This window comes from Thamnophis sirtalis, unplaced genomic scaffold (genome assembly GCF_051295495.1).
Source record: "Thamnophis sirtalis isolate CommonGarterSnake01/CBP01778 unplaced genomic scaffold, rThaSir2_p1.2 scaffold_7, whole genome shotgun sequence".
Classification (NCBI taxonomy): Eukaryota; Metazoa; Chordata; class Lepidosauria; order Squamata; family Natricidae; genus Thamnophis; species Thamnophis sirtalis.
Window position 1 is genome coordinate 83,271,517 of NW_028261387.1, and position 27,841 is coordinate 83,299,357.

General features: G+C 42.3%; 1 protein-coding gene across 1 annotated transcript; it reads left to right on the top strand.

The window, feature by feature from the left end:
* Positions 1 to 1,326: 1,326 nt before the first annotated feature.
* CIMIP1 (ciliary microtubule inner protein 1) lies at positions 1,327 to 27,841 on the top strand. Its single transcript, XM_087720839.1, has 4 exons — positions 1,327 to 1,561; positions 8,214 to 8,295; positions 11,286 to 11,384; positions 27,599 to 27,841. Exons 1-4 carry the CDS (start codon positions 1,515 to 1,517, stop codon positions 27,752 to 27,754), a joined length of 384 nt encoding a protein of 127 aa, XP_087576965.1. The 5' UTR covers positions 1,327 to 1,514; the 3' UTR covers positions 27,755 to 27,841.

Here is a 27,841-nt window from a genome sequence, read left to right on the forward strand (position 1 = left end):
ATTTCAACAACAACAAATGAAGCCAACTGTATTTTTCATTTAAATAGTCCACCATCCACTTTCTTCTTAAGAAGGGTTTTCTATCGAAAACACAGCGATGCACTGATTTATACTGTGAGGCAACTTATACTCAGTTGTATAAGTAAATGCAGCACAGAATGTAAGCAGGCTTTGTTTAAACCAGGGGGACTATGGGCCTTTTTCAGTCTGTGAACTTCAACTCCCAGAATTCCTGAGGAATTCTGGGAGTTGAAAGTTCACAGACCATACAAAGGCTATTGTTCCCGATCCCTGGTATAAATTGTAACAGTTCTCATTTATTATTAATCCTATGTTAATCTTAAAGTTAGGCTACTGTTTCTTTATAACATCTGCTTATTTGAAATAAGCAGGAATTTAATAAAATGTATCATTCAACTGAGCATAGGAAGGCAAGAAGTGAATGATGGAATCAAAAAGTTTTGTAAGCAATGGAATCCTAATTTGCATGACAGAAATGTGTTTGATGAGCTATAAAGTTAAATGCTAGAATGTAGCCTTTAAATTGTTGTTTTGAATTTGCCGTATCATTTCTACATGGCAGAAAATGTGATAATTCTGCACAGCTAAATAAGCAATAAAAGTGTTAAATCTGTAGGGCCAAATGCTTTAAAACAATGCAACATGATGTTCTGAAACAGCTGTTCACAAGCAGGACCTTAGCTGTTCTGCTGTGATCTAATAAAAACTATCTTTAGGAAAACTCAGGACAAAAGCTAAGTCTCTCTCTCTGTCTCTTTCTCTCTCCCTCTGTCCCTCTTCCATTATTTCTTTCTCTCATTCTCCCCTTTTCTCCCTCTCTCCCTCTCCCTCACACTCCTTCCCTCCCTTCCTCTCTTTCTCTCTTTCATTCTTTCTCATTCTCTTTCATTCACCCTCTCCCCCCTCTTTCATTCTCTCTCTCCCCCTCCCTCTGTTCCTTTCATCCTTTTCTCTCTCTCTCTTTCTCCCTCTCTCTCACACTCCTTCCCTCCCTCCCTCTCTGTCCCTCTTTCATTCTTTTTTCTCTCATTTTCTTTCTCCTTCCCCCCTCTCCCTCACACTCCTTCCCTCCCTCTCTCCCTCTCTCTGTCCCTCTTTCTTTTTCTCTTATTCCCTCCCTCTCTCATTCTTTATCTTTCATTCTCTCTCTCATTCTCCCTCCTCTCTTTCATTCCCTCGCTCTCGCTCTCTCTCTCACACACACACACCACTGTTTGCCCTCTTATCTCAAGCGTGAAGCCAGGATCCTGCCCTCCTCTGCAGCAACTTCATCCATCCAGCCACCCTTGGCAGAAGCGCCCGGGCTCCACCTTCCGTCCCTCCGCGTTGCCCAGCCGTCGCCTGGCAACGGAAGCCGCCGCAGCAAGCCCGACAGCCCGTCTCGTCGCTGCCTTGTGCTTCGCCGGCTTGTGCTTTGGACCCGGCCCCAATTGAGTGGGACGTTTGTCTTCCTCCTGGCCGGAGACGTTGGCTAGTTCGAGAAAGCCTCGGCCATGTCCCAGAAAAACAAGCTCAACTTCGTGGCTGAAGCGCAGATCTGGTAAAGTCGCCGCTGGACCACCTCCACCCCATCGCCTCCTCTCTTTTTTTTTAACATCTCTCCCCACCGCCCCTGTTCTGGTATGGGATGGCTTCCCGGGCCCCACCCTTCTGAATTGCTCCAAAACTGGGGATATCAATTGCCTTTCCCAGTATCAGCCTTTATATGTGGACTTCAACTCCCAGAATTCCCAAGACATCTTAGCCATTGCTAAAATTTGGAGAGTTGAAGTCCTTACATCTAGAGCAGTGGTTCCCAACCTTTTTTTGGCCATGCCCCGCCTAAGCATCTTTAAAATCAGGATACCCCCCCCCCCCAAAGAGGTGCTGGCTGCAGATTAGGGAAATCCAAGTTTATTTATGTTCCGTACCAAATCTGAACATCTAGCAGTCACAGAATTTCCCAAAGCCACTGAATTTTTATATGTACAGACATCAACGCATAAACTCGTGTCCTTTTTCTTAGAAAAATCTGGGTGACTTTTCAAGGAAAACGAGAAAGTGCTTGAATATGACACAGTGACATATAATTCTTACTTTACTCAAAAAGTGGACTCTACTCAACGGAGAAAGCCTAAAAGGCCGTTAATTAGGTTTAAACAAGGTTCAAATTGCCCCCATTAAAAATCAAATTGCCTCCCTGTGGAGCCTGGGCCCCATGTTAGGAACCACTGACTAGAGGGTGCCAAGAGGGGCAAAGTATTCTGATGGAGTGAATGACCTCCAGGTGTGTTGATAAGGGATTCTGAAAGTTGAAATCCAACATATCTGAGGACATCTTGAGGAACACCTTGAAAACCATCTCCCACCATAGTGGAAGTCTCCAAGATCCAGATGTTTACTCAGGCACCTCAGTAATTGCAGTGTATCTCTCCCCATTTTCTAATTACCTTGTGGCTAATTTGTATTGGACGGAGATGTGAGAAGATACCACATTTCTGTGAGAGAGGATGGTGGAAGACAGTAAAGTTTTAATGCAGACTGAAGAATCAGTATTCTAGCATCATCTTAGACTCCCCAGAAGATTGATGCCACAAATATAAATACCAATCATCTCCAAAAGGGTACCTTTCAGAGGTGCTGGCTGCAGATTAGGGAAATCCAAGTTTATTTATGTTCCGTACCAAATCTGAACATCTAGCAGTCACAGAATTTCCCAAAGCCACAGAATGTTTATATGTACAGACATCAACGCATACACTCATGTCCTTTCTTAGAAAAATCTGGGTGACTTTTCAAGGAAAACCGAGAAAGTGCTTGAATGTGACACAGTTTTGTAGTATTGCTCTAGCAGTGTCGGTTTTATGACACAAAAAGTATAGTTATCACAAGAGGCAAAAAGCTGTTTTTAAAACTGACAGTATTTCACGGGGACAGCCAAAGTCAAAAGCTTTCTCTACATTCAAGATTCCAGCCTCAATGTTTTAAGAGCTCTTGTCATAGAAAGAAACTATTTGGTTTTTTTATAAATCTCAAAAGGCAACAGGGTAAAAGCTTAGCCAGAAGGCCATTCAAATCAAACTTTCTTTTTAACAATTGTATTGAAGAGAAATAAATTCAGAATGCTAGGATATTAGGAGTTCAATTTTTTTTCACTTTTTAAATGATCCACCTGTTGTTTTCGACTATTATATAGATATATTTCCTCAAGAAGGTACTTCTATTCCAAGGGAGACATAAAACTGGATGAACAATGTAGTGTGTACCTGAGAAAACATGATATTTCTCTCCATTGCATCTAACTAGAGCCACCTTTTTAAATCTGGTATATCCCGATTTATGTGACTCCCTATATAGCAGTATTTCTCAACACTTCTATAACTTTAAGATGGGTGGACTTCAACTCCCACAATTCCCCAGCCAGCCATGGTCATGGAAGTTGAAATCCACACATCTTTAAAGTTACCAAAGTTAAAAAACACTGCTATAGAATATTTTATGGCAATTGTAAATTAATAATTTTAAATAATTCAATTTACTAGGGTTTTTTTTGTTTAGTCTGCTTATTGCTTTTATTGATAATTGAAGATATCTTTTTTGATATATTGATATACTTTTTGGTATATCGTTTGGGGAGAACTGATATCATTGATAATCACTATCAATACAAGAATATTCTTGTATCCTACTGAATGCTACATGAGGCATGGGTATGTTTGAGACAGGTAACCTAGCCAACAGGTAAAAGGCATTATGTAAAAGTCTTTTAACAAACAAACACAGTCTATGGTATCTTAAAAACAAAGCAGAAGAAAAGGATCGAAAGGATCTCTACGTTGAACTCAGCTTCTTACTGTTACCCAAACTTTAAACAGTTTAAGTTATTACTAATCTTAAGCATATGCTATCTGGAATTTCTTAGTCCCATATTTGCTTTGTGTATAGTCAATCCATTTTTTCCAGTCTCGTTTATATCTCTCGTTTGAGTGGTCTTTAAGATATGCTGAGATTTTTGCCATCTCGGCTAAGTTTATAACTTTCAAAGTCCATTCTTGAGTTGTAGGTACGTCTTCCTTCTTCCAGTATTGCGCCACCAACAGTCTTGCTGCAGTTATTAGGTACAGAACCAAATTAGTCTCTACCGCTGTAAAATCAGTACATATACCTAGTAAAAATAACTGAGGGGTGAATTTTATCCTTCTTTTGAAGATATTTTGCATAATCCACCACAGTTTTATCCAAAATGCCTTAACTTTTCGACATGTCCACCATATATGAAAATATGTAGCATCAAGGGAACCACATCTCCAACATTTAGGCTGTACATTCGGATACATAGAAGCGAGCTTTTTGGGATCTAAATGCCATATATAAAACATCTTATAAAAATATTCTTGTATCCTACTGACTGCTACATGAGGCATGGGTATGTTTGAGACAGGTAACCTAGCCAACAGGTAAAAGGCATTATGTAAAAGTCTTAATTGCTCTAAATCATGATGAGCAATTGAGATCCGTATCCATGGCCCTTTCTTGTGACAACCATGGAATATGGAAGACTGCTACTTGAAAGTTAGAAAGAGTATGTGGTGAAGAGGATGAATTAAAAGAAATTAGACAAAGGAAATAGTTTCATCAAAACATTACATTACTAAGAGAAAGGGGAAGGAAAAATGTGAATGATCTTGTGTGATTCAACCATATAATAATGTGAAATGTACTGAAGCTATAAGGTTAATTAAGAGTGAATCAACTAAATGATGATTCAGGAAGTATGAATTAGCATCATCATATTGTTGGGAATATGGATAAAAGTAGAAGATTATAGATTGTATAATGGTAATAAAAAATAACAAGGAGCCAATTATGGCAAAATATGCCACATTCTATATTAATGGAAGAGAAAGAGGTTATTTTGGTTGATGGGTGGAAACAAGGGGAGAAAGTTTTTTTTTAAGTCATAGGTGAGTATCTACTTTAAAAAAAGTAGTACTAAGGTTTCGCACAGAACTCCATACTTAGAAAAAGGTCTCTTTCAATTACATGGTTTAAGTAAATTCTGTTCATGTGTACACTTGGCAAAGGAAGAAGTCTAAATCTAAAAGCATGATTCATTTGAACTTTTGTGATGACTGGCTGAGAGAATTAATAAAGAAGAGAAACGTTAGGAATGTAAGACTGACTCTACTCTGATAGAGTATGTGTTGGGAGGAAATGGACAAAGAAGAAAAAGAAGAAATGAGAAAAAAGTAGAAAGGTTGTTGGGAAGAGAAAATATGGCTCATGTTTGAAAAAACTATTAGAATATAAATATATGGATTGACCGGAATAGATGACTCTTCCAACTGAACAAATGCAAATTGGATGTAAAGAATGTTGATATGGAAGCTACCAAAAAAGTGTATGGAAAGAGCCTAATAGGGACTATAAAAAAAGAATAGCCAAAATAATATAGTGGAAGAGGCTGAAAGAGAGGTGTATAAGAGAATGTTGTAAAAACATTAGAGTGACTACAACTATTGTACATGGTATGTATAATATCTATATTTTGTTGTTGCAAAGTCATATCCGACCCATCGTGACCCCATGGACAACGTTCCTCCAGGCCTTCCTGTCGTCTACCATCCTCTGGAGTCCATTTAAGCTCACGCCTACTGCTTCGGTGACTCCATCCAGCCATCTCATTCTCTGTCATCCCCATCTTCTATATAATATCTATATAAGTGGTGAAATTCAATTTTTTTTTACTACTGGTTCTGTGGGGGTGGCTTGGTGGGCATGACAGGGGAAAGATACTGCAAAATATCCATTCCCTCCTCATTCCAGGGAAAGGTTACTGCAAAATCCCCATTCCTGGGGGAAGGATATTGCAAAATCTCCATTCCCACCCCACTCTGGGGCCTGTCAGAGGTGGTATTTGCCAGTTCTCCGAACTACTCAAAATTTCCACTACCAGTTCTCCAGAACCTGTCAGAACCTGCTGAATTTCACCCCTATCTATATACTACAAGTATATAAAGAAAAAATCAGTGTTAATTTGTTAGATTTATATAATTTATCCAATTTGCCAGAACAACCCTGGGAAATTCACAATAAAAATATAAAGCAAGGAATTAAAAATAAAGCTATAAATAGAAAGCCCAATAGAATAAGCAAAATAATAATAGCACCTGAGACCCATCAACATATATCTCATTCGTTTTATGCTCTACAGAAGCTTATCTTACATTACAGTCCAATGCTTGGGGGAAAGTTCCTTGGGTTTTCCAGAGAGACAGAGGGACTGTCTGAATCTTGGGGATGTCCCATAGAGGAGGCATGGTGACAAAGAAGGTAGACCCCAGGGTCTCACTAAGTGGCATTGTTTCATGGAAGTAACCTGAAGCATGATTGCTGTGCTGGATTTTATGGGACAGTAGAGACGTTTGGAGACAGCCAGTCCCACGGGTAACCAAGCCTTGTGCCATGAAAGAGTTTAAGAAGGATAACCAAAACCTTTAAAATGCACCTGGAAGCTTATAGAGAGTCAGCAGGTGTTAAGAACAAAAAGAGACTTGAGCCCTGGAGATCTTCCATAATGTAGGAGCCTTAGGCTATAATCTCTCATTCCCAACCTTTCCAACTGGGAACAGCCATGGAGGGAGGGAGGAAGCCAACGTAGCACTGTATTCCCATTTTTAAATCTTGAAACTGGTTCCGAAGATAGATTTGCATAGAACAAAGACCAGAGACAAAGTTTAAAAGAGGCAAAGAAAATGCAAAGTGATTCTGATGGAAATATAACATAGTTTTTGCAAGCTTCCAGAGTATAAAGGGGCCTCTGAAAAAGCGAAAGTAATTGAGAATAAAAGTGTTTCAATGATGTGGAATGAAACTAAGGTAAAGGAATTCTGGAAATATATCAGGGATCACCTTCACATCTCCCTAATTCAGCACAAATGTGGCCCAGTAATTCTTTTTTCTTTTGCTTGTGCTCATGACATTTCTTTCATTTCATCCATAGCCCATAAATTTAGCTAGTTTCCTTTTTTTTTCTTATCTCCTGACATTAAATTCTTTTTTCCACTTCTTCTCACTTTTCTGTGCTCTGCTTAATACAGATAGTCCTCAACTTACAACAGTTTGTTTAGTGACCTTTCAAAGCCGTGGCGGGTTTCCTGCATGCACAAAAGCGTCGGGCGGTTGGGCAAAGCCTCCCGCCACCGCTACTACTGGTTCGCCCAATCCGGGCTGAACCGGGAGCAACCCACCTCTGGTTCAAAGTTACAACAAGCCTGAAAAAAATGACTTACGATTATTTTTCACACTTACGACCATTGCAGCAACCCCATAGTCACCTGATCAAAATTCAGACGCTTGGCAATTGGTTCATATGTGCAACAGTTGCAGTGTCCTGGGGTCATGTGATCCTCTTTTTGCAACCTTCTGAAAAAATAACTTAACAACTTCAGTGATTCACTCAACAAGTTTAGCAAGAAAGGTCATAAAATGGGGCGAAACTCACTTAACAAATGTCTCGCTTAGCAACAGAAATATTGGGCTCAATTGTGGTCAGAAGTTGAGGACTACCTGTATTGCTTACCCCAAAGAGGAACTGTATGATGGATACCTAGAATAAATGTCTCATCACCAACATGCCATGTGCCCAGCTGTGCCATTAAAACAACTAGACAATGATACTCTGGAACATTCCTCCTCTACATGGCCACTAAATGCAAACCATATTAGGCTAACATGACCACATGAGTGCGCGCTCACCGAACCGGTTGTTAAACCAGTAGGATCCCACCCCGATCGTAGGCCTGGAAGTTAACCCACTTCAGAGGAAAAGGTTACAATCTGCTAAGCGCATACTTCAAAATGTTTTGTGCCATTGCTTTACATTTAATAAACTGTGAATTGCTGCAACGAGACACACATGGACAAAGAAAAGGTATTTAATAAAACTTACAAGACTTCTTTTTATATGTGGTCGTTTCTTCACTGATCAGAATGATGCATTTTAATGGCAGAAAGTATCAAGTTGACTTAACCTACTAAATCCTTCTCAAGGACTTAGGGAGAAAATATCTACAGTACAGCGTGCAAGTATAGCCTCAAAGTTAGGACCCAATACATCTTGAGGCTCTGCTTGACCAGGGAAGCAATCTAAAGGGTTTTGTTAGATGACTTTGCCAAGTTTTACAAACACTTTTTTTTTTGGCTTGGAATAGGAAGAATCACATTGAAACAGAGCGGGAAGCTGCCCGAAAATGGCCCAAGCGGTGGGGATTTCTGTTGACGCCACTTGAAGAGGTAATATTTATTTCTCTGTAATATTCATATATGAAGAATAGATATAGTTCATGACCTGTGTCGGGACGCTTATGCTAGAAGAATAGGATAGGATGTTATTGTGATCTTTCTGAAGGAATACTCTCTCCCAGCCTTAGCAAACGGCCTCAAGGTAGTTGGGGCAATGAATTAGCAATTGAAATAATTTGTTCTGCAAGAAAGTAAAATGGAAGTGTAGAAATTGTTGGAAGAAATATCCATCTGGTTCAATCCAAACCGAGAGAAAAACACTGGAAACATTTAGGCTGATTGGAAAGAGGGTTTAATGGTGAAGCAGAAGCACATGGCTGGTTCTGGGCAGCTGACCACATGGAGTTGAGAATGAGGGTTATACCTTCTCTTGGGCCTTGCCCTTGAGCTTCCTGTTCCTGTGCAAGAAGATGTATTCTATTGGCTGTTGTAGAGGTCATAGCTAACTCTGTGTAGGCTGTCTGAGAAGTTTGGTTGAAGCCTGGAGGGCGATGCAACATCCCCAGGTGATTTTGCAATGTGGTGAGTTCTGCTGCTAGATAATTCTATTATGTCCTGGAGGGTCATGTCTAAATCCCATCACCTTGGATCCAAAGGTCTTTTCTTTTGTAGATAGGTTGGCCCAGTCCTTCTCAATGGGCACCAAATATTTGCTGGGGCAAGGAGCTGAAGGTCTGGGTTTCCGTCTCCCTTAAGATTTTTTTTATTTCTCTTTTATCCTGTCTTTTTTCTAAACATTTCTCAAAATATTTCATTCTTCTAGGAGGGGTGGCTTCCCTCAGATATAACTGCATGACTTGAGTGATGCCACGAGTTACTTTGTAGGCCAATCCTAGCTACACCTGCATATCATTTGAACATCCAAAGGAGACTGGTAGCAGCATTTGAGACTGATAAATGCTGTTAAGAAACTAATAATAAATTTTAATAACATCTGTAAGTGGGATGGAATGTTATCCGGAGGAGTTATTCCAGAGGAGCAAGAGACAAGCGTACAGAGTTTGTGTGAGAGAAAAAGGATGGCTCCTCCCTAATAGTTCCCAGAGTATATGTTTTATACTGCAAATAGTTTGCTTTAGTTTGGCAAGATTTCGGTCTACAGATAAGGAACATTAAAGAAATCTGCTTAGAAGAATACAGTACAATAGCAGAGTTGGAAGAGACCTTGGAGGTCTTCAAGTCCAACCCCCTGCCTAGGCAGGAAACCCTATACCGTTTCAGACAAATGGCTATCCAACGTCTTCTTAAAGACTTCCAGTGTTGGGGCATGCACAACTTCTGGAGGCAAGCTGTTCCACTGATTAATTGTTCTAACTGTCAGGAAGTGTCTCCTCAGTTCTAAGTTGCTTCTCTCCTTGATTAGTTTCCACCCATTGCTTCTTGTTCTACACTCAGGTGCCTTGGAGAATAGTTTGACTTCCTCTTCTTTGTGGCAACCCCTGAGATATTGAAACACTGCTATCATGTCTCCCCTAGTCCTTCTTTCTCTTAAACTAGACATCCCCAGTTCCTGCAACCGTTCTTCATATGTTTTAGTCTCTGAATGACAAAAAAAAGTCCAGTTGCTTCTTGAAAAAGCACCTTTGGGACAATCATAATCTGGAGATGACTGAGGATCTCCATAGACAATGGTCATTATGTGAATCAAAGCTTCACTATGGATGGAGCTTTGCTGAAAGCCAGAAGCAAATGCGGAGCTTTGGCAAAACCATTGGAAAACATGTCGGTCGCGTGATCGCAGGATGCTACAAAGAGCTATAAACATGGGCTGGTTGCCAAGCAAAATGTCATGTGACCATGGGAGGAAGTGACTGTTGGGATTTCAAATCCAGGTCATAAGGTACTGGTCACAACTTTGAATAGTCACTACTGGATCTGACAAGTTATAAGTCAAGAACTACCTATAAAGATGTATAGTATAGTGCCGTGATGGCAAATCTATGGCCCCAGGTGACACACAGCGTCATATTTCCTAGGGCCATTATTCGCCCTCCCCAGGCTTCAGGAAAACCTCTGGAGACTCGGGATGGCGAAAACCAGGCCCAATGGGCCAACCGGAAGTTCGTTCCCAAACTTCTGGTTGGCTTGTTGGGGCCATTTTTCGCCCACCCCAGGCTTCAGGAAAACCTTTGGAGACTGGGGAGGGCGAAAAATGGCCCCAACGAGCCAACCAGAAATTTGGGAACAGGTTTGGGAACAAACTTACATTTGGCCCATTGGGCCTGTTTTTTACCCTCCCCAGCCTCTCCATGAAGCCTGAGGAGGACGAAAAACAGCCACAGTGGGCCAACCGGAAGTTCAGAAATGATCTGTTTCCAGCTTCCAGAGGGCCTCTGAGGGCCCGGGGGAGGCTGTTTTCACCCTCCCCGGGCTTCAGGAAAGCCTCAGGAGCCTGCAGAGGGGTCGTGCGTGCATGGGCGGTGGGTTGCACGCCCATGCGCGGGTGGGCAGGGATGATTGAATTGGTGTGGGCATGCGTGCACCTGCAATAGCGCGCACACACAAAATTTTGGCACGCCGTAAGAAAAAGGTTCGCCATGACTGGTACAGTGTGAGTTACATTACTTTTAAGCTATATTATATTATTTAAATCTGTCCTCCAGATTTTCTTGCTAGCTTTAAAATGAGACCTGTTTTTCGATATAAAAGATGCATTTAAACAGTATCCAAAGCAGTGGTAGGATTCAAATAATTTAACAAACAGTTCTCTGCCCTAATGATTTCTTCCAACAACCAGTTCACTAAACGGCTCAGAAAGTTAACAACTAGTTCTCCCAAAGTGGTGCGAACTGGCTGAATCCCACCACTGTTCCAAAGGTACATAATAAATATCCTTGTATAGTATCAGATGCCAAGTACGAGGTCTTCAGGTACTGCTCAGATAGATATAAATATCTAGATGGATATGAACTATTACGTTATCACAAAGCATGATTCAGCCTGGAGTGCCAATTTATTTTATTACATTTTTCTATTTTTAGTTGGTAAAAGATGAAAAGAAACAACTTGCTAAGCCGAAGATCCCACTTCCAGAACACCTGAAGATCCGACCTCTGACACCGGTGGAAACATATATTAAGGTTAGATATTTGTGAAGCAGTTTCAAATGACAGCACATCGGTAAAAAAAAATAACAGTACTTTTTCAGAGACCATCTTAAGTTTGCTAGTAAAGGTTGAGATCCTAAGAACAAGTTTTAAAACACTCAAGATAGGAAAAACTGCCTTTGGGTGTTCTGATTATTGGAGATTTCATTGCACAAACTTTAGATGACGCAAAGAAGTTATTGTCCTCTTAAGATATAAAGTTTTATGTACCATGGCTTACTGACCTCATTGTGTTAGAAAAAAGATGGGAGCCCTTGTCTGTTTCAGTTGCTTTTTTTCAGATTTGTATGAACTAGGAGTCCACAAACTCTTCAGTCCATCAGTGTAGTGGTGAGTTCCGGGCGGTACGCCCAGGCATACTGGTGGTAGTTGGGAACAGCGTGTACCGTACCGTAATGGTGGCTCGGTTGGCCCACCCGTGTTCCTTACTGCTTTTTGATGCAAATGGGCCAATTGCGCAGATGCGCACAGCATGCGGTGCCTGCGGGACCTCCGCCGAGCAGCTGGGTGTTGCAGGGTGGTGGTGTGGGCAGGCGTGCGCAGCACATGTGCCCAATGAAGATTCCCAGCCCCGCGCAGCATCCGGAACGCACCACTGCATCAGTGCGACAGTAGTGCTTTGGGAAAATCTGCAAGAAATGCACCACTGCTCTGCAAGCAATAAACTGGTTGGGAGCACAACATAGTGATAGAAAAGAGAAAAGGAACAAGATCTTCTTTTTTTCCCCCAAGCTTTCATGCATTCCTCACTTTAACGTTGCATTTCATAGACCAGGAATTCCAACGCCTTCCAGATGTGTTGAATTCTGACTTCCAGAAATTCTCATTAGCATGGGGGTTTTTTTTAGACAAGAGTGGGAAAGGTGTTTGAAGTTACTATCTCAAAATTCTGGGGGTTGCACGCTGGGAGAGCACCGTTTTGGGAGACTGGCTTAGATTTAGTACCATTTTTTTATTACAGCTTTTTATGAAAAGTGATCATATATTCTATAAATTAAAGCAATCCCATCAGGTTTTCTGAGGAATAGTTCCCCAGAATCAAGCAATGAAAAACAAAAAAGCTTTCTGTCTGTAGAAACTCATCGTGGTTTATTGCACCACCGTGTTTACAACGAGGGAATTCCAGAGACCAGAGAAGAAGGCCCGTGGGCACATTCATGTTTCCCAAAAGGACAGGAAACCTGCCTGCGTTCTTTGCCCTCCCTTCATTTCATCTGCAGTTTGTTTCTTGGCATAACATGTGCGCTGGCAGTCTGGACCTCAGCTTTTCTGTGCATCGTTTACAAGAAATAGCTTGCTCATCAAAAAAGAAAATAAAAGCTAAACAAAAGAAAGCAAAAAAAAACAAAAAACCCAAACCACATGGATTTGGGGATTAGATGGAGGACAATACGATCCGTTTAAACAGCTGTGGCTCGCAATCGTAATTTATTTTCTCTTATGAGCCTGAAAAGCTGCATCCATCCCTTCCCCTGGATGGTCTGTGCAAAAAAAAAGGCTTCAGCCCCTTTGGGCTTCCTCGGATGTAGAGCAGCATGGAGGCACGCGGACATAATTGCCTCCATTGTTTCCCTCCATGGGTGGTGTGCGTGGCCACAGGAGGGAAAGAAAGACGAGGCAATCCTTTCAAAGGGAAAATGCTCCACCTTGAACATCACCCACATTTTCTCAGCTTTGGCTCAGGAACAAAGCCAAAAGGGCCTTGGCAACAGAACAAACCAAAACATTGCTTTCTTTCTCTGTGGATTGCTGAGCGGGGTAAGTCCCCAGATGTTAAAAGTGTTACGGGAGAGAGGACATTCCACATGCATTATGGAAGTAATTCAACCCAACAAGCACAACGGCGGGGGCTGAGATGAAGAAGGAGCTTCAATCTTTATTCCATGCCTCCTCCTCCTACACCCTCCTCTAGATTATCCATTTTAACCCCTTTCGTGTTTACCTAAACCTAAACCTACTAAAGTTGAGGGATCGGCACATTTCCCCAGCTGGTGTGCTCCAGATGTGTTTGACTGATGAAGCACAAACTCCCCAGAGTTTGCCCATGCTGTTGAAGAAGAGCGTCTGCTCGCTGGCACCTCAACGTGGCCCAGACATGGCTTGATAACATCATTTTTCTGTGGTCTGTGATCACTTGGCACCATCTCATCCTCTGCCCCAAGAATGAGAAGGGCTAAAGTCATCCTTAGGAGTGGTGGTGGCTCAGTGGTTAGAATGCAGTATCGCAGGCTAACTCTGCCCACTGCCAGCAGTTCAATTCTGAACTGCTCAAGGTTGACTCAGCCTTCCATCCTTCCCAGGTCGGTAAAATGAGGACCCTGATCGTTGGGAGGCAATAGGCTGACTCTGTAAACTTCTTAGAGAGGACTGTAAAACATTGTGAAGGGGTATATAAGTCTAGTGCTAGCTGAATCCCAGAAAATGTAGTGTTTCTCCCATCAAAGTGAGAGCATCCAATAAGCCACCACGAAGTGTGTAAAATCTTTTGTGCTTATTTTATTTTGGAGCATTGTCTGATTATCAGAAACGTAGCACTTATTGGCAAGGTGATCAATTGTGCTTATGCAGCCTTCCTTTTGATTTCCTGGTCAGCCTTTGCTGTCCCTATGATCGTAGCCTTAAAGAGTTGGATCCAGCAGCAGTTTGTCAGTGGCGTGTCAAACTTACATAAATAGAGCTAGACTCCCTTGGACAAAGGTTGTGCAAGTGCTTGGATTCCGTGGCCTTTGTCAGGCTAGCGCAAGGCTGAAATAGAATTGTGTAACAATGAAACGGTTGAAATGGTTGAATTGTTGGAAAATAACTATAGGCTGTTTTTCATTCAGTGACTACCCAGCCAATCTCTATATCCCAATTAAAGCAAGCACATACCCCACTCAGTTCAGCTAGCAAAATATACCAATAAAGGAGAGCACTGATCCTGTTACCTAGTTGAGTAATGAAATGATCCCTGCTCTATTCTGTGCTGCTAAAGAAACAATTTGATGGATAGGGAGGATGTAGGGGGACTGCAGGCTAAAACATGTTTGAGTTTGAGTTTGAGTTTTATTTCATTTATATGCCGCCCTTTTCCCTAAGGGGACTCAGGGCGGCTCACAACTCAAAAAGGGAAGGGGGGATACAAACAGTTTAACAAGAACACAAAACTATACATAGTTAAAAAGCACAACAATCATACCATTTGAAATAGGGGCAGCGGATCTTTAGCCCCAGGCCTGTCGGAACAGCCAGGTTTTAAGGGCTATGCGGAAGGCCTGGAGGGTGGTGAGGGTACGAATCTTCACGGGGAGTTCGTTCCAGAGGGTCGGAGCAGCCACAGAGAAGGCTCTCCTCCGGGTAGTCGCCAGTCGACACTGGCCGGCGGATGGAATTCGGAGGAGGCCTAGTCTGTGGGATCTAATTGGTCTAGTGGAGGTAATTGGCAGTAGGCGGTCTCTCAAGAACAGTTGAGAGAACAGTGAAGAACAGTTGCAGGAACTGGGTATGTCTAGTTTAGTGAAAAGAAGGACTAGGGGAGACATGATAGCAGTGTTCCAATATCTCCGGGGCTGCCACAAAGAAGAGTAGGTCAATCCTCTTTTCCAAAGCACCTGAGGGCAGGACAAGGAGAAAAAACCAACTTAGAGCTAAGGAGAAATTTCCTGACGTTTAAAAACAATCAATCAGTGGAACAACTTGCCTCCACAAGTTGTGAGTGCTCTAACCCTGGAGTTTTTTAAGAAGAGATTGGACAACCATTTGTCTGAAGTGACCTAGGGTTTCCGACCTAAGAAGGGAGTTGGACTAAAATATCGCCAAGGTCCCTTCCAACTTGATTTCTCTGTGATGTTCATCCATCGTGTTCGAAGAGGACCTTGACATCTAACAGGTTGGGGGCTGTCCACGATGTGTCCACAGGTAGCTGATTAAGCCTATACAGCCATGAAATGTTCTGCCACATGTCGGGCAGAGGTGTGCGGGCACCATTGTTGCAGCATTTGCAGCTCTGGCTTTGCGGAGTGTTCACTTCTCTTGTGCTATGGTGGTTCTTCTGTCCTCAGATGTCTGGCAGCCTTGGTGGATCAGCGTGCGCCATGTCGATCAATCTTGTGCCAGGGTTTCCCAGGAAGTGGTGTCGATATCCAGGGACTTGAAGGAGGCTTTCAACACTAGAAGATCGCCAAGGTCCCCTCCAACTCGGTTATAACAGAAATAGCACTGAGATAGACAGAATTGCTCCCTTTTACAATGCATCTAGGGAGAGAATTGGAAAAAATCAAGAAATGAGAATTTGTTGTCAAACTAGAATAGGCAAGGCGTAAATAATAATGCTGCTCATGACATAGGTCTCTTAGTAACGTTTATCTCTGTGTTTTTCTTTTCAACTCATTCAACTTGGCTTATAACAGCAAGTTATAAAAAGGACACCTAAACCAATGATCAGAGTATTGCAGGCAGATAAATCCCATCTCTGCTGGAATGGTATAGATGTTTTCCAGCAAGCTGGTGAGGGGCAGAAGAGAGAGGGGCAGCAAAGCTGGAGGAAACCAAACGATTGTTTTCCTTATCATGCACCACACGCAAAATCAGGACAGCTCCATTAGCAGTGGGTCAGAATAGACACACCAGAAGCTAGATAAGGATCAGCAATCAGGATGGCCAATTTCATGGCTATGTCATTCTCTTCCAGTTCAAGGATGGGTGGATAGCTCTTTCACACAGCCATTGGGGAAGACCCTTAATTAATTATCCTTCATGCTGAAGTCATCTTAATTAATAATCTTCCTTGTTTCTGTTCTTAGAGCTCATTAATTTCCTCCTCCCCCACCCCAAGAAATAAACCTTTGTTTTGTATAAGAGCTTTAATGTTTCTCATCTACCAACAAAGAACCCCATTCTCATATGGGATCCTTGCTTCCATATCACTGGGACCTGATTGTCCTGATTGTGTTGAAGGAAGATTTTACTACTTGTGGAAAGTAGATTATGACCTACTTAAACATTTGTTTGAAGGGGAAATATTTATTTACTTGCAAAAAAGCCGGATAGAATGTCAACAACCTCAGATACGCAGACAATACCACTCTAATGGCAGAAAGTGACGAGGAACTAAAGAGAACTAAAGAGGAGGGTGAATGAGGAGAGCACAAAAATTGGCTTGAAACGTGAACATTTAAAATAATTCAGATCATGGCATCCTGTCCCACCCCATCCTGGCAAATAGAAGGGGAAGAAATGGAAGCAGTGACAGATTTTATGCTTTTGGGCTCCAAGATCACTGCAGAAGGCGGCTGCAGCCATCAAATTAAAAGATACTTGCTCCTTGGGAGGAAAGGTATGGAAAACCTAGACAGCATATTAAAAAAGCAGAGACATCACTTTGGCAACAAAGGTCTGTATAGTCAAAGCTATTGTTTTCCCAGTCGTAATGTATATCTGTGAGAGTTGGACCATATGGAAGGCTGAGCACCGAAGAGTTGATGCTTTCAAACTGTGGGATTGGAGAAGACTCTAAAGAGTCCCTTGGCCTGCAAGGAGATTGGCCAATCCTAAAGGAAATCAACCGTGATTGTTCTTTGGAAGGACAGATACTGAATCTGAAGCTCAAATGCTTTGGCCACCTAATGAGGAGAGAGGATTCATTGGAAAAGACACTGATGTTGGGTGTTCTGACCTAGCCTTCCCCCAAAAGCACGAGGCAGAGTCCTGGTCCCAACAAAACCCCTTTTATTGAACAAATGTGAATTCCTCTCATTCACATTCAGCAAAGGCCTGGCAAACAGTTTTTCAAAGGTGAATTTATGACCACAGACCTTATCTAGCTTGGAAAGCTGCCATGTAAATATTTTCCAAGCGCAGTGCTTTTCAAGGAAAGACTTGGCACAGAGTCTCTGAGATTCACGGACGGATCTTCACACTCCTGAAACAAATTAACTAATGAACAAACAAACAAATGAATTGTTTCCTGCAAAAGCCCACTCCCCTTTGTCTCCTCTTTTATTTCCCATGGTTGGGGTCATTCACCGCTCACCCATGCCTTTACTCCCAAGTCAGCCCTGATTTCTGAGCTGTTCTTTTCTTCTGACAGTTCTGTGCATGCACACACTGGGGACAGGCTCCAGCTGTTCCTCTTCCTCACTGCTATCTAGCTCCGAAGGCAGCTGAGAATTGCTAGACAGAAGCCTTGGCCCCATCTCTGCCTCCAATGCAGAGCCCTCATCAGAGCCTTCCCTATCCTCCAGAACTGGCCCATGTTCCTCCCCAACCTCCTCACTCTCTGACTCTGCTGCCAGCTCCCCTGGCTTCTGGCAGGCCACAACATTGGGAAAGATTCAAAGCAAAAGGAGAAGGGGACGACAGAGAATGAGATGGTTAGATGGTGTCATCGCCGCACTGGACATGAGTTTGGACAGACCCCAGCTGACAGGGGGAGGATAGGAGAACCTATCCCAAAAGAATTAGATGTGATTTAGAGACTGAACAACGACAATAAAAGATAAAAAGAAGAACAAACTAATGATAAGTGCAACAACCAACCTTAGAAGTCACAATGAATATAATAAATGGGAAGATAGATAAGCTTTCTCCAGGGTGATCTGTCTCTAGCCTGCTGAGCCTTCAGCTCTACCAGTGATGTGTCCATTGTCACTATAATCAAGTTCATTCTTTGCACTACTGGTCATCTTCTCCTTCTCTTTCCCTACTTTTCCAGCATTAGAAACTTCTACAGGCAGCTTTTGCACAATACATACAAAATATCATAATTCCTTCCCTTCATAATGAAATGTTAAAATGTATACAGCTAGTCCACAACTTACAACCATTCATTTACTCACCATTCAAAATTACAACAGCACTGAAAAAGATCACCAGTCCTCATACGTAGGACCATTACTGCATCCCCGTGGTCACCTGATCAGGATTTCGACACTTGGCAACTGGCATGCATTTCGAAGTTTGCAGCATCCTAGAGTCATGTGGTTGCCATGTGCATGCGCATGGTGATGATGTCTGGGCAGGTGGGTGGAGCCTGCTGCCGCCGCCACTACCAATTTGCCCGAACTTGGGCAAACCGGCAGAATTCCACCTCTGATGTGCAACCTTCTTCTGACAAATAGTCAATAGGGAAGCCAGATTCTCTTAACAATCACATGATTCACTTAACAGCTGTGGCAAAAAGACCATAAAGGTGGGTGTGACTTACTTAACAACTGCCTTGCTCAGCAACAGGAATTCTGGTCCCCATTGTGGTCATAAACAAAAGTGGAGTTCTCAAACTTTGTGATTGTCCTCTGTGGAACCATTGAAAGGCGAAATGGGGTACAAAGCTTGGAGTGAGGTTTACTGTGACCCGTCAAAACCGCGGTCCACAAAAGCGCGCTCGACGAAAGCGCGTACATGACGTCATCACAGCGCGACGAAAAAAATTAAAAATTGAAATAAAAATAAAATTAAAACAAGCCGATTCACATAAAGGTAAGGGTTAGGTTTAGGGTTAGGGTTAGGGTTAGGGTTAGGTTTAGAGCGTTAGGGTTACGTTTAGCGTTAGGTTAAGGGTTAGCGTTAGGTTTAGCGTTAGGTTAAGGGTTAGGTTTAGGGTTAGGTTTAGGGTTAGGTTAAGGGTTAGGTTTAGGGTTAGGTTTAGGGTTAGGTTTGGGGGGGTTAGGGTAAGGTTTTCGCTTTAATTTTACATTTATCGATCACAGCGCGATGTTTTCGTCGCGCTGTGATGACGTCAAGTACGTGCTTTCGTCGAGCGCGCTTTTGTCTACCGCGGTTTTGTGGTGGAACCGAGGTTTACACATCTAGAATGTGCAAAGATCCTCTAAGTCAAGGGTGTCAAACTCAATTTCATTGAGGGCCACTTCAGTGTGGGTGTGGCCAGCTCTACCTCACTCATGTTGGGGCTGCCTATGACAGCCTCTCGAGCTCTGTTTTCGGCTGCAGCGGCTTCCTGCAATTCAGCGAAAATGGAGCTCGGGAAGGCTGGATTCAGCCTGCGGGCCTTGAGTTTGACACCCCTGCTCCAGTGGTGGGATCAAAAATTTTTACTACCAGTTCTGTGGGCATGGCTTAGTGGGTATGGCATGGCCTGGTGGGCTTGGTGTGCGTGGCAGGGGAAAGATACTGTAAAATCTCCATTCCCTCCCCACTCCAGGGGAAGGTTACAGCAAAATTCCCATTTCCTCCCGATCAACTGGGACTCGGGAGGCATAGAATAGGTGGGGGCGGGGCCAGTCAGAGGTGGAATTTACCGGTTCTCCGAACTACTCAAAATTTCCCTTACTGGTTCTCCAGAACTGGTCAGAACCTGCTGAATACCAAGGTGGCGCAGTGGTTAAATGCAGCACTGCAGGCTACTGCTAGATCAGCAGTTCAGCGGTTCAAATCTCACCGGCTCAGGGTTGACTCAGCCTTCCATCCTTCCGAGGTGGGTAAAATGAGGACCCAGATTGTTGGGGGCAATATGCTGACTCTCTGTAAACCGCTTAGAGAGGCCTGAAAGGCCTATGAAGCGGTATATAAGTCTACTGCTATTGCTATTGCTATTACCTCTGCCCTGCTCTAAGTGAACATAAACTCTTGGGAGATCTCAAGTCACAGATTGAGAAATACTGCGATATGGGATGTTAGAAGTTCTTTGCAGAAAGCAAGGAGGTAAAAACTATCATGTCCAGATAGGGGTAATTGTCCGGCTGTTTATATGTGGTGCTTGTCCTACCATTGTTGATTGGGAGATTGTTCCTTCATTGATTGCTCTCAGAATGAGGTATTGTTTCTTCATTTGTGCCTGTGTGAATGGGGTATTGTTTCTTCCTTGATTGCTGCTGTTTGTCTGATGCTGCTTCCTATTGAGCTGGTGGTTAATTAATAGTCATGCGTTGAGGAAGGGGCTGCTTAGAGCTGTTTGCCCCTTTCTCTGACCTTTGGCTGATTCCTTTTTTCAACCGGCTGCAGATGAAGCTTATCTCAGCTTGTCTGCTAATGGCTGATTTGTCAGAGTGCCAAGGAATTCTCTTGCATTTTTGGATCTGGCTTGATTCCAAAGAGAACTGGCTTGGGCTTTCCAGGTGTTGAAGTCCACAAGTCTTAAAGTTGCCCAGGTTGGTTTGCCTTGCCTAAAATGTCTGCAGTCTCCTAATCGAAATTTGTCAATCTGCTAGGAAGTTGAAGCATTTTCCCTATCACCATGATAACGTTCAATCAGAATAGAGCTGGAAAAGACCCTGGAGGTCTTCTAGTCCAATACCCTGCTCAAGAAGGAAACCCTATACCATTTCAGGCAAATGGCTGTCCAGTCTTTTCTTAAAAACCTTCAGTGATGAAGCATATAAAATTTCTTCAGGCAGGCTGTTCCACTGGTTAATTGTCCTCACTGTTAGGAAGTTTCTCCTTATTTCACCCCTAGACTTCCTTTTCTCTAGACTTCTTGTTGTTCTTGTTGTTGTTACTTGTGACGTCGTGTCCGACCCATCGAGACCTCATGGACAACGTTCCTCCAGGCCTTCCTGTCCTCTACTATCCTCAGGAGTCCATTTAAGCTCACGCCTACTGTTTCAGTGACTCCATCCAGCAGTGGTGGGATTCAGCCAGTTTGCACCTATCCGGGAGAACCGGTTGTTAACTTTCTAAGCAGTTCGGAGAATCGGTTGTTGGAAGAAATCTCCTTTTGTTTTTTTCCCCACTTTACAGGGCTAATCCTATAAGGAAAGCAGGAAAAAACCATTCTGGTGGTGTTTCTAGCCTAATCTTTATTGCGTTGCTTACAGAAACTGCCTCTCTGGTTGACCCTTATTCCATTGTAACAGCTAAGGCAAAGCGCCCATCGATGGGAGTGATGTTGAGTTGGCCATGCCCAGCCAATCACATGACCTCCGAGCCCCACCAACCCAGCTGGTCATTAGGGCAGAGAACCAGTTGTTGAATTATTTGAATCCCACCACTGTCATCCAGCCACCTCATTCTCTGTCGTCCCCTTCTTTTTTTGCCCTCAATCTTTCCCAGCATTAGGCTCTTCTCCAGTGAGTCCTTCCTTCTCATTAGGTGGCCAAAGTATTTCTCTAGACTGGCCATACCCAATTCCTGCAACTGTTCTTCATGTGTTTTTGTCTGCAGTCCTTTAATCATCTTAGTTGTTCTTTTTGCACTTTTTCCAAAGTCACAACATTTTTTTTGTAACGTGGTAACCAAAACTGGATGCAGGGTTTCAGGCGTGGTTGTATTAAGGCTTTATAAAGCTGAGTTCACGTGATTTTGATTCTATGCCTCTGTTTATACAACCAATGATTATATTAGCTTTTTCAGCTGCTGCTGCACACCCCTGGCTCACGTTTATGTGATTGTTCACTAGGACTCTAAAATCCCTCTTACAGTTACTGTTTTTGAGCCAGGTTTCACCTAATCTGTACTTGTACCTTTGGTTTTTCCTGCCTAGCTTTGCTTTTTTCCCCGGAATAAATTTCATGGTTTTGGATTGGACCCATTGTTCAAATCTGTCAAGATCCTTTTGGATCCCGAGCTTGTCTTCTGGGGGTATTGGCTCTTCCTGCCAGTTTAGTGTCATCTGAAAATGTGATGACTTCCCCTTCTATTCCCTCAGCTAAGTCATTTTATGAAAATATTGAAGAGTACTGTGCCTAAGGCTTGTGGTACCCCACTGCTTACTTCCCTCCACAAATCCACCTGGTGGTGATGCTGTCTATCCCACATTTTTCTAGTTTATCAAGAGGTAGGTTGTGGTCTACTTTGTTGAATGCTTTGCTAAATTTTTAGTATACTATGTCCATGTTTTGCTGGTCTACTAATTTAGTCACTTTGTCAAAGAATGAAATAACTTTGGTTTGGTATGATCTGTTTTTAACAAACCCATAGTGTCTACTAATTATAATTTTGTTTCTAGATATTCACAGATCTGTTTTTTAAATTATTTTTCCCAGTATCTTCCCAGGTATTGAGGTTAGGCTGATTGGTCTGTAGTTTCTTGGGTCTGTTGTTTTTTTCCCCACTTTTTTTGAAGATGGGAACCACATTAGCTCTTTCCCACTCCTCTGGTCTTTCTCTGAAGCGCCAGGATTTTTTTTTTATTAACAAACATGTAAAATACACACACACAAAACTTAGACGTACACCACATTTACCCAATACAATACGAACAGGAGCTTCCTGTTCTTTCTAATAGCAATTATCAATCGATACCGCTCACCTTATATTATTTCCCCTTCTATTGTATTTCATTTAGATTTCACCATTCTTAACCCTCTTATTTTACTCATAACTATTGTTTTTTGAGTTTTGTTATATTCCTTCATTGATTCTTGTTTCTTTCCTCCATCCACCTATACCATTTATCCCATATCTGGTAGAATTCTGATTCTTCTTTTCCCTGGATTTCTTTAGTTAGTTTGTCCATTTCGGCAGGATTTTTTAAAGATATGGTATAACAGTTCTGAGATAACATCTGAAAGCCCCTTCAGAAATCTGAGATGTGATCCACCAGATCCCAGTGATTTATATTCACCAGTATCAGACAGGTGTTTTCTCTTACCATTTTCTTGCTTATTTTAATTTTTATTTCTAATCTGCCTTTTACAGTTATTGGTTGTTGTTTTTTTTGGGGGGGGTAGGTTGGGCTATAGTTTATTTTTATGTAAAGACTGATGCAAAGAATGAGTTAAGCAGCTCTGCTTTCACAACTTCCGACCATTCATTTTGACAATCTTCTACCCAAATTTGACTTGGTTAGTGGCTGACCGAGTTAAGCATGTTATGAGAAGGAAGCTTGCTTGTGGGAATTATGCTCCCATTGTCTTTCATGTCACATCTGTTGGGACTTGAAGGGAACATTGTAATTTTCTTGCATCTGCTGACTTCCATTGCTGCTGTTGAGTTGAAATGTTCACTGTATAGGTCAGCTGTGAGTCATCACTTGAATAGAACTGGTAAACAAGTTGATGGATACCAGCTAGTGATCTAAGTGCACAGTTCCTAGGTGACTCAAGGATGTCCTTTTGCTTCTCACAATGAGGAAAAAAAGGAATGGTCAATTTAAGATTATGACAAATGGATTATATAGAACCATTGTCTGTCTTTAATTGTGGTGGCTCTCTCTCTAGCATAGTTAGCTCCTAAATTGGAATCATTTGGGTACAGTCTGCCTACTCCTGAATCCATTCTTTCTTCATATGATAAAACAACAATGGTTTCCAGATGTGTTAGACTTCCCCACACAGGGGAAACTTGAAATAAGGCACATCTGGACTGAGAGGAACACAAATATGGGGAAGAGGAGAACATGTTGAGTTTAAGGATATTTAGGAGCCCTTATGTACTTAAGCCTTTAAACAGGAACAAGGTTGACACAGGATATTCAACCTTAGTTTTACAGAGCAATCCAGCTGCCTTTTCAGCGCATTCTGATAAATCCAGCGCTCCCTTGTTATTTGATTGGCAGAATAGAATTGAGGGTGGAATAATGTGCATTGCCTTCCCCCTTGCCGTTATTATTTTTAATTCTCTCCCACTGCTCAGGAATTAATTCAGCTTGCTGCAATACATGACCTACATTCCTCCCCTCACCGGGGGCATGGTAAAAGGTCGGTATGCTCAGCTCTCTTTCAGATACACAACCCTCTCCTCCCCCTAAGACCCTGATAGATCCTCCCCAATGTTGATATTTCTCAGTCTGAATAGCCAGTCCTAGAACCTGAGAATGAGGCATCAAAGGGAATTTCCTATTAAATTTCCTCTTTACCTGCTGGAGCATTTTCTCTCTACTTCTGATGTTCTGTGATAGCATCTTAGTGCCACATGACTGCTGTCTTATTGATATCTGTGCAGAAGGAAATCGGAAGGAAGACGTGCCTTTCCCCGCCGTGCATGTGCACATGCCCCGCACGCCCCACGCCCCCTGTGCATGCGCAGCAGAGACCCGACAACCAGCTGGCTGGCGGGAGGCACACGTGAATGTGCGGTGAAGCTGAAGTAGCATGATAGCCCATGTGCCCAGAGAGAGGGCACTCTGTGCCACCTGTGGCACCCGTGCCATAGGTTCACCATCACAGTTTATGGTCTATTGGCCATCTGTAGTTTTGCACTTCAGCTACGATAGTTCTGTGCACACACGATATCTTTGTTTTTGAATATAAATCAGTAAAACTAGAAACGAATGTTGCCCTGCACGAATGCAACAGAATGCAAACAGAAATTCTGCTCCCAATTGTGTTTGTAAGCTGAGCACCACTACTTGTACTTCCCTGTATTCTGTGTTTCCATAATCTTCATTTTCAGACTAGGCTTGCCATCAAGCCTTGTCAACATTTCATTTGCCCATCAAGGGAGAACTTCTGGCACTATTTTACATTTTCAAGGAATATATCATTGGAAAAAAAAATCTGCATTTCCCCCTTTGTGCCTCTAATGAAAAATTGCTGTTGTTCTAAGCAACATGTTATCCAAGGCAGCATGTTATGCAACCCCCCACCCGCCCCCAGGTTCATGCAGAAGTCAAGAGAAGAATGGCAGAGAGGTTTGAAGAGCTTCTTCCTAATACCTTTTAGAGGCACGCAGCCCTGATATATATTCTGTCCCCATTCAATTTCTTTTGGAGGAAAGGAAATAGATTCAAGCAGAGACCCAAGAGCACCTACAGTGGGATTTTTAGCTATATATTTTTGTGGGTCTGACAAAATGCTGCTGACCTACTTAATTAAATGTGGTCGGATGCTGACAACCAAGATTTATAAAAATCACTTAGACCTTTATTGAAAAATCAATTATTTCTAACATGCAAGCAAAACAAAAAAATATATGAATAAATAAATATGCCAAAGAGCAATGCTTGGTAAACTGACCATAATCAATATGGTTAAAAAATACAGCACGCAACATTTTTCACATTCCATCGTTCCCATCTTTGATTCCCAGGGTGAGATTCTAAAGTTACAGTGCTGAATCTTTTAATATTTTATTACTTGAAACTTTTCAACCAGCAAGTGGCACAACCAATCCTATCAAGTTAACTCAAGTAGAGGTCTTGAACAAATGTAAAAATAAAATAATCATAATCAAAAGTGTGGGGGGGGGGGAGGTTGTAATTAACTTATTCTTAATAAAATGCATTCAACAATAACATGGGCGCTTCTAGCAAAAATATAGGGTTAAAACTTAATGAAAAGTAAATATAGAGAGTCCTCGATTTATGACCGTAATTGAACCTGGCAATTACAGTCATTAGTTGTTGATGGACATAAAGTGAGTCACCATGTGACTGGGCCTGTTTTTACAATTTTTTGTGGCAGTTGTTAAGCAAAGATGGTAGTCACTAAGCGAACACTGCAGTTGTTAAGCAAACGGACTATTCTCCTCTTTTTGTTGGAAACCCGAAATAAACACTGGTTTCTAACAAAACCATCATAAATCACAGTCACATGGCCATATATAGGAAAAGAGCAGGGTGAGTTGGAGGGCAGAGTTAAATGTGTCATTAGTTTAGAGTCATTGCGTTGCGACACGAGATCCAAGTCCAATCCTCTTTGTTTCTATTGGCCCTTGTTTAGCTTTAACCATTATTGAACTAGATCCTTGGGTATAGGATAGGTAGCAATAATAAACTCTTCTATGATTTGAACTCAACAAATACTCCTGATTATTTGCACCTGATATCACAGGGTGCCACAAAGAGCACTAAAAGTGGGCCAATTGCTGATGTCCCAAAATGCAGCCATGTGACTGCAGCAGAAACAACATTGGAACTTTGAAATTTTGATCAAGTGTCTATGGGGATGTCAGCGTGAAAAATGGTCATAAGTCACTTCTTTTCAGGGCCATTGTAACTTCAAACAGTCACTAAATTAACTGTTGTAAGTCGAGGACTACCTGTAGCAAGAACATTTCTTCTCTGTACACTGCTTAGAGATTGCTGTAAAGCACGGTGAAGTGGTATAACAATCTAAATGCTATTGCGATAATATGGGCATACTAGATTCAATGGTGACTTTTCATTACAACTAGCTGATAACCCGCCACTGCCTGGGTATTTATTTACCCCAACCCTCCTTCTATGAAAGTTGCCACAATTTCTAATGTTGGCTTTTCCTCCTTACCAGAAGGAGTCCCCTTATGGAATACTGTGAAGCTGTTACCATGGTGACTCCACTGCGCTGCATAGTAGAAGCCATTTTACAGCAGTACGGTAGAAGCCATTGTAAGGCACAACAGGCTGTATCTTAGCAGAACACACACCCCAGGGGGTGTTAGAGGTGTCTTACCCCCATAGTATTTGTTTCCAGAGAGTAAGTCATCTGTGTACCAAGTTTGGTTGAAATTGCTTGAAGCATTCCAGAGTTATGATGGAACATACACCCATAAACACAGCTGTTTTTATATACCATATTTTTCAAAGTATAAGATGCACTTCCCCCCTAAAAGAGGGTGAAAATTTGGGTGCGTCTTATAGACCAAATGTAGCCAAAAACGCAAGGCACAGAAGAGGCAATGGTCTGTGGCAATTCCTGCAGCCTGGAACAGCTGATTGCGAGTATTCCAGAGGCTGATCCACCCACCAATCAGCTGTTCATGCTGAATCAGGCTGCAATAATGTGCTGAAGCTGACCTGGCTGTTCTCTATTTGCTGCAAGGACGTGTCAGAGTTTGTAGCAGCAATCACATTCAAAAAACACACACAAGTAACTGATGCAGCAGGATTCAATAACTTATCTTTATATATAATATAACACATTAAGTAAATATACAATACTAAAAGCAGGTTTTCCAACATGGTAGTTCAGCAGAGAAGTTTCACTTTCAATTTTAGTTTCAGAGATCAGCACAGCAGGCAGCTTTACTACAGAACAAGCCACGCCCTGACTCCTTGCTGTCTCCTTCCTTGTTGCTCACACAGCAAATACTGTTTGTTTCCAAACAGCCCACAGCTCTCTTACACACTGACAGGACGCTAGCCAGATGAATACCATGAATGCTGGTAGGCAGAGGCAGAATTTTTTTTCCCTTATTTTCCTCCCCAAAAACTAAGGTGCATCTTATACTCCGGAGCCTCTTATACTCCGAAAAATACAGTATATAGATTATTATATTTGCTCCCTTTTAATTTGTTTGGAGGGTTAGCTGTCTCGAGCTTGATTGATTATAGAAAAAAAGCAGGTTGCAAGAGCCTAAATCGATAAATAAAACAGGTGCTCCTCAACTTCCAGATCGTCCCATCCCCGCCTGTTCCGCAAACAACCCAAGGGTTCATCGGCTGGAGATCTTCCGTTACCGGCTTAGAACTTGAGCGTTATTATCAGATCAAAAGCTCCAAAGGTGCCTTTTACAAGGACTTGAAATGGCCAAATGAACCAACCGACTGACTTCAACCAGTACGTAAGCCGACTATGGTTTATTTTCATTTCCTTTCCTTTCCTAAGCATCTTTCAGCCATCTCTGTTCAGGAGTTG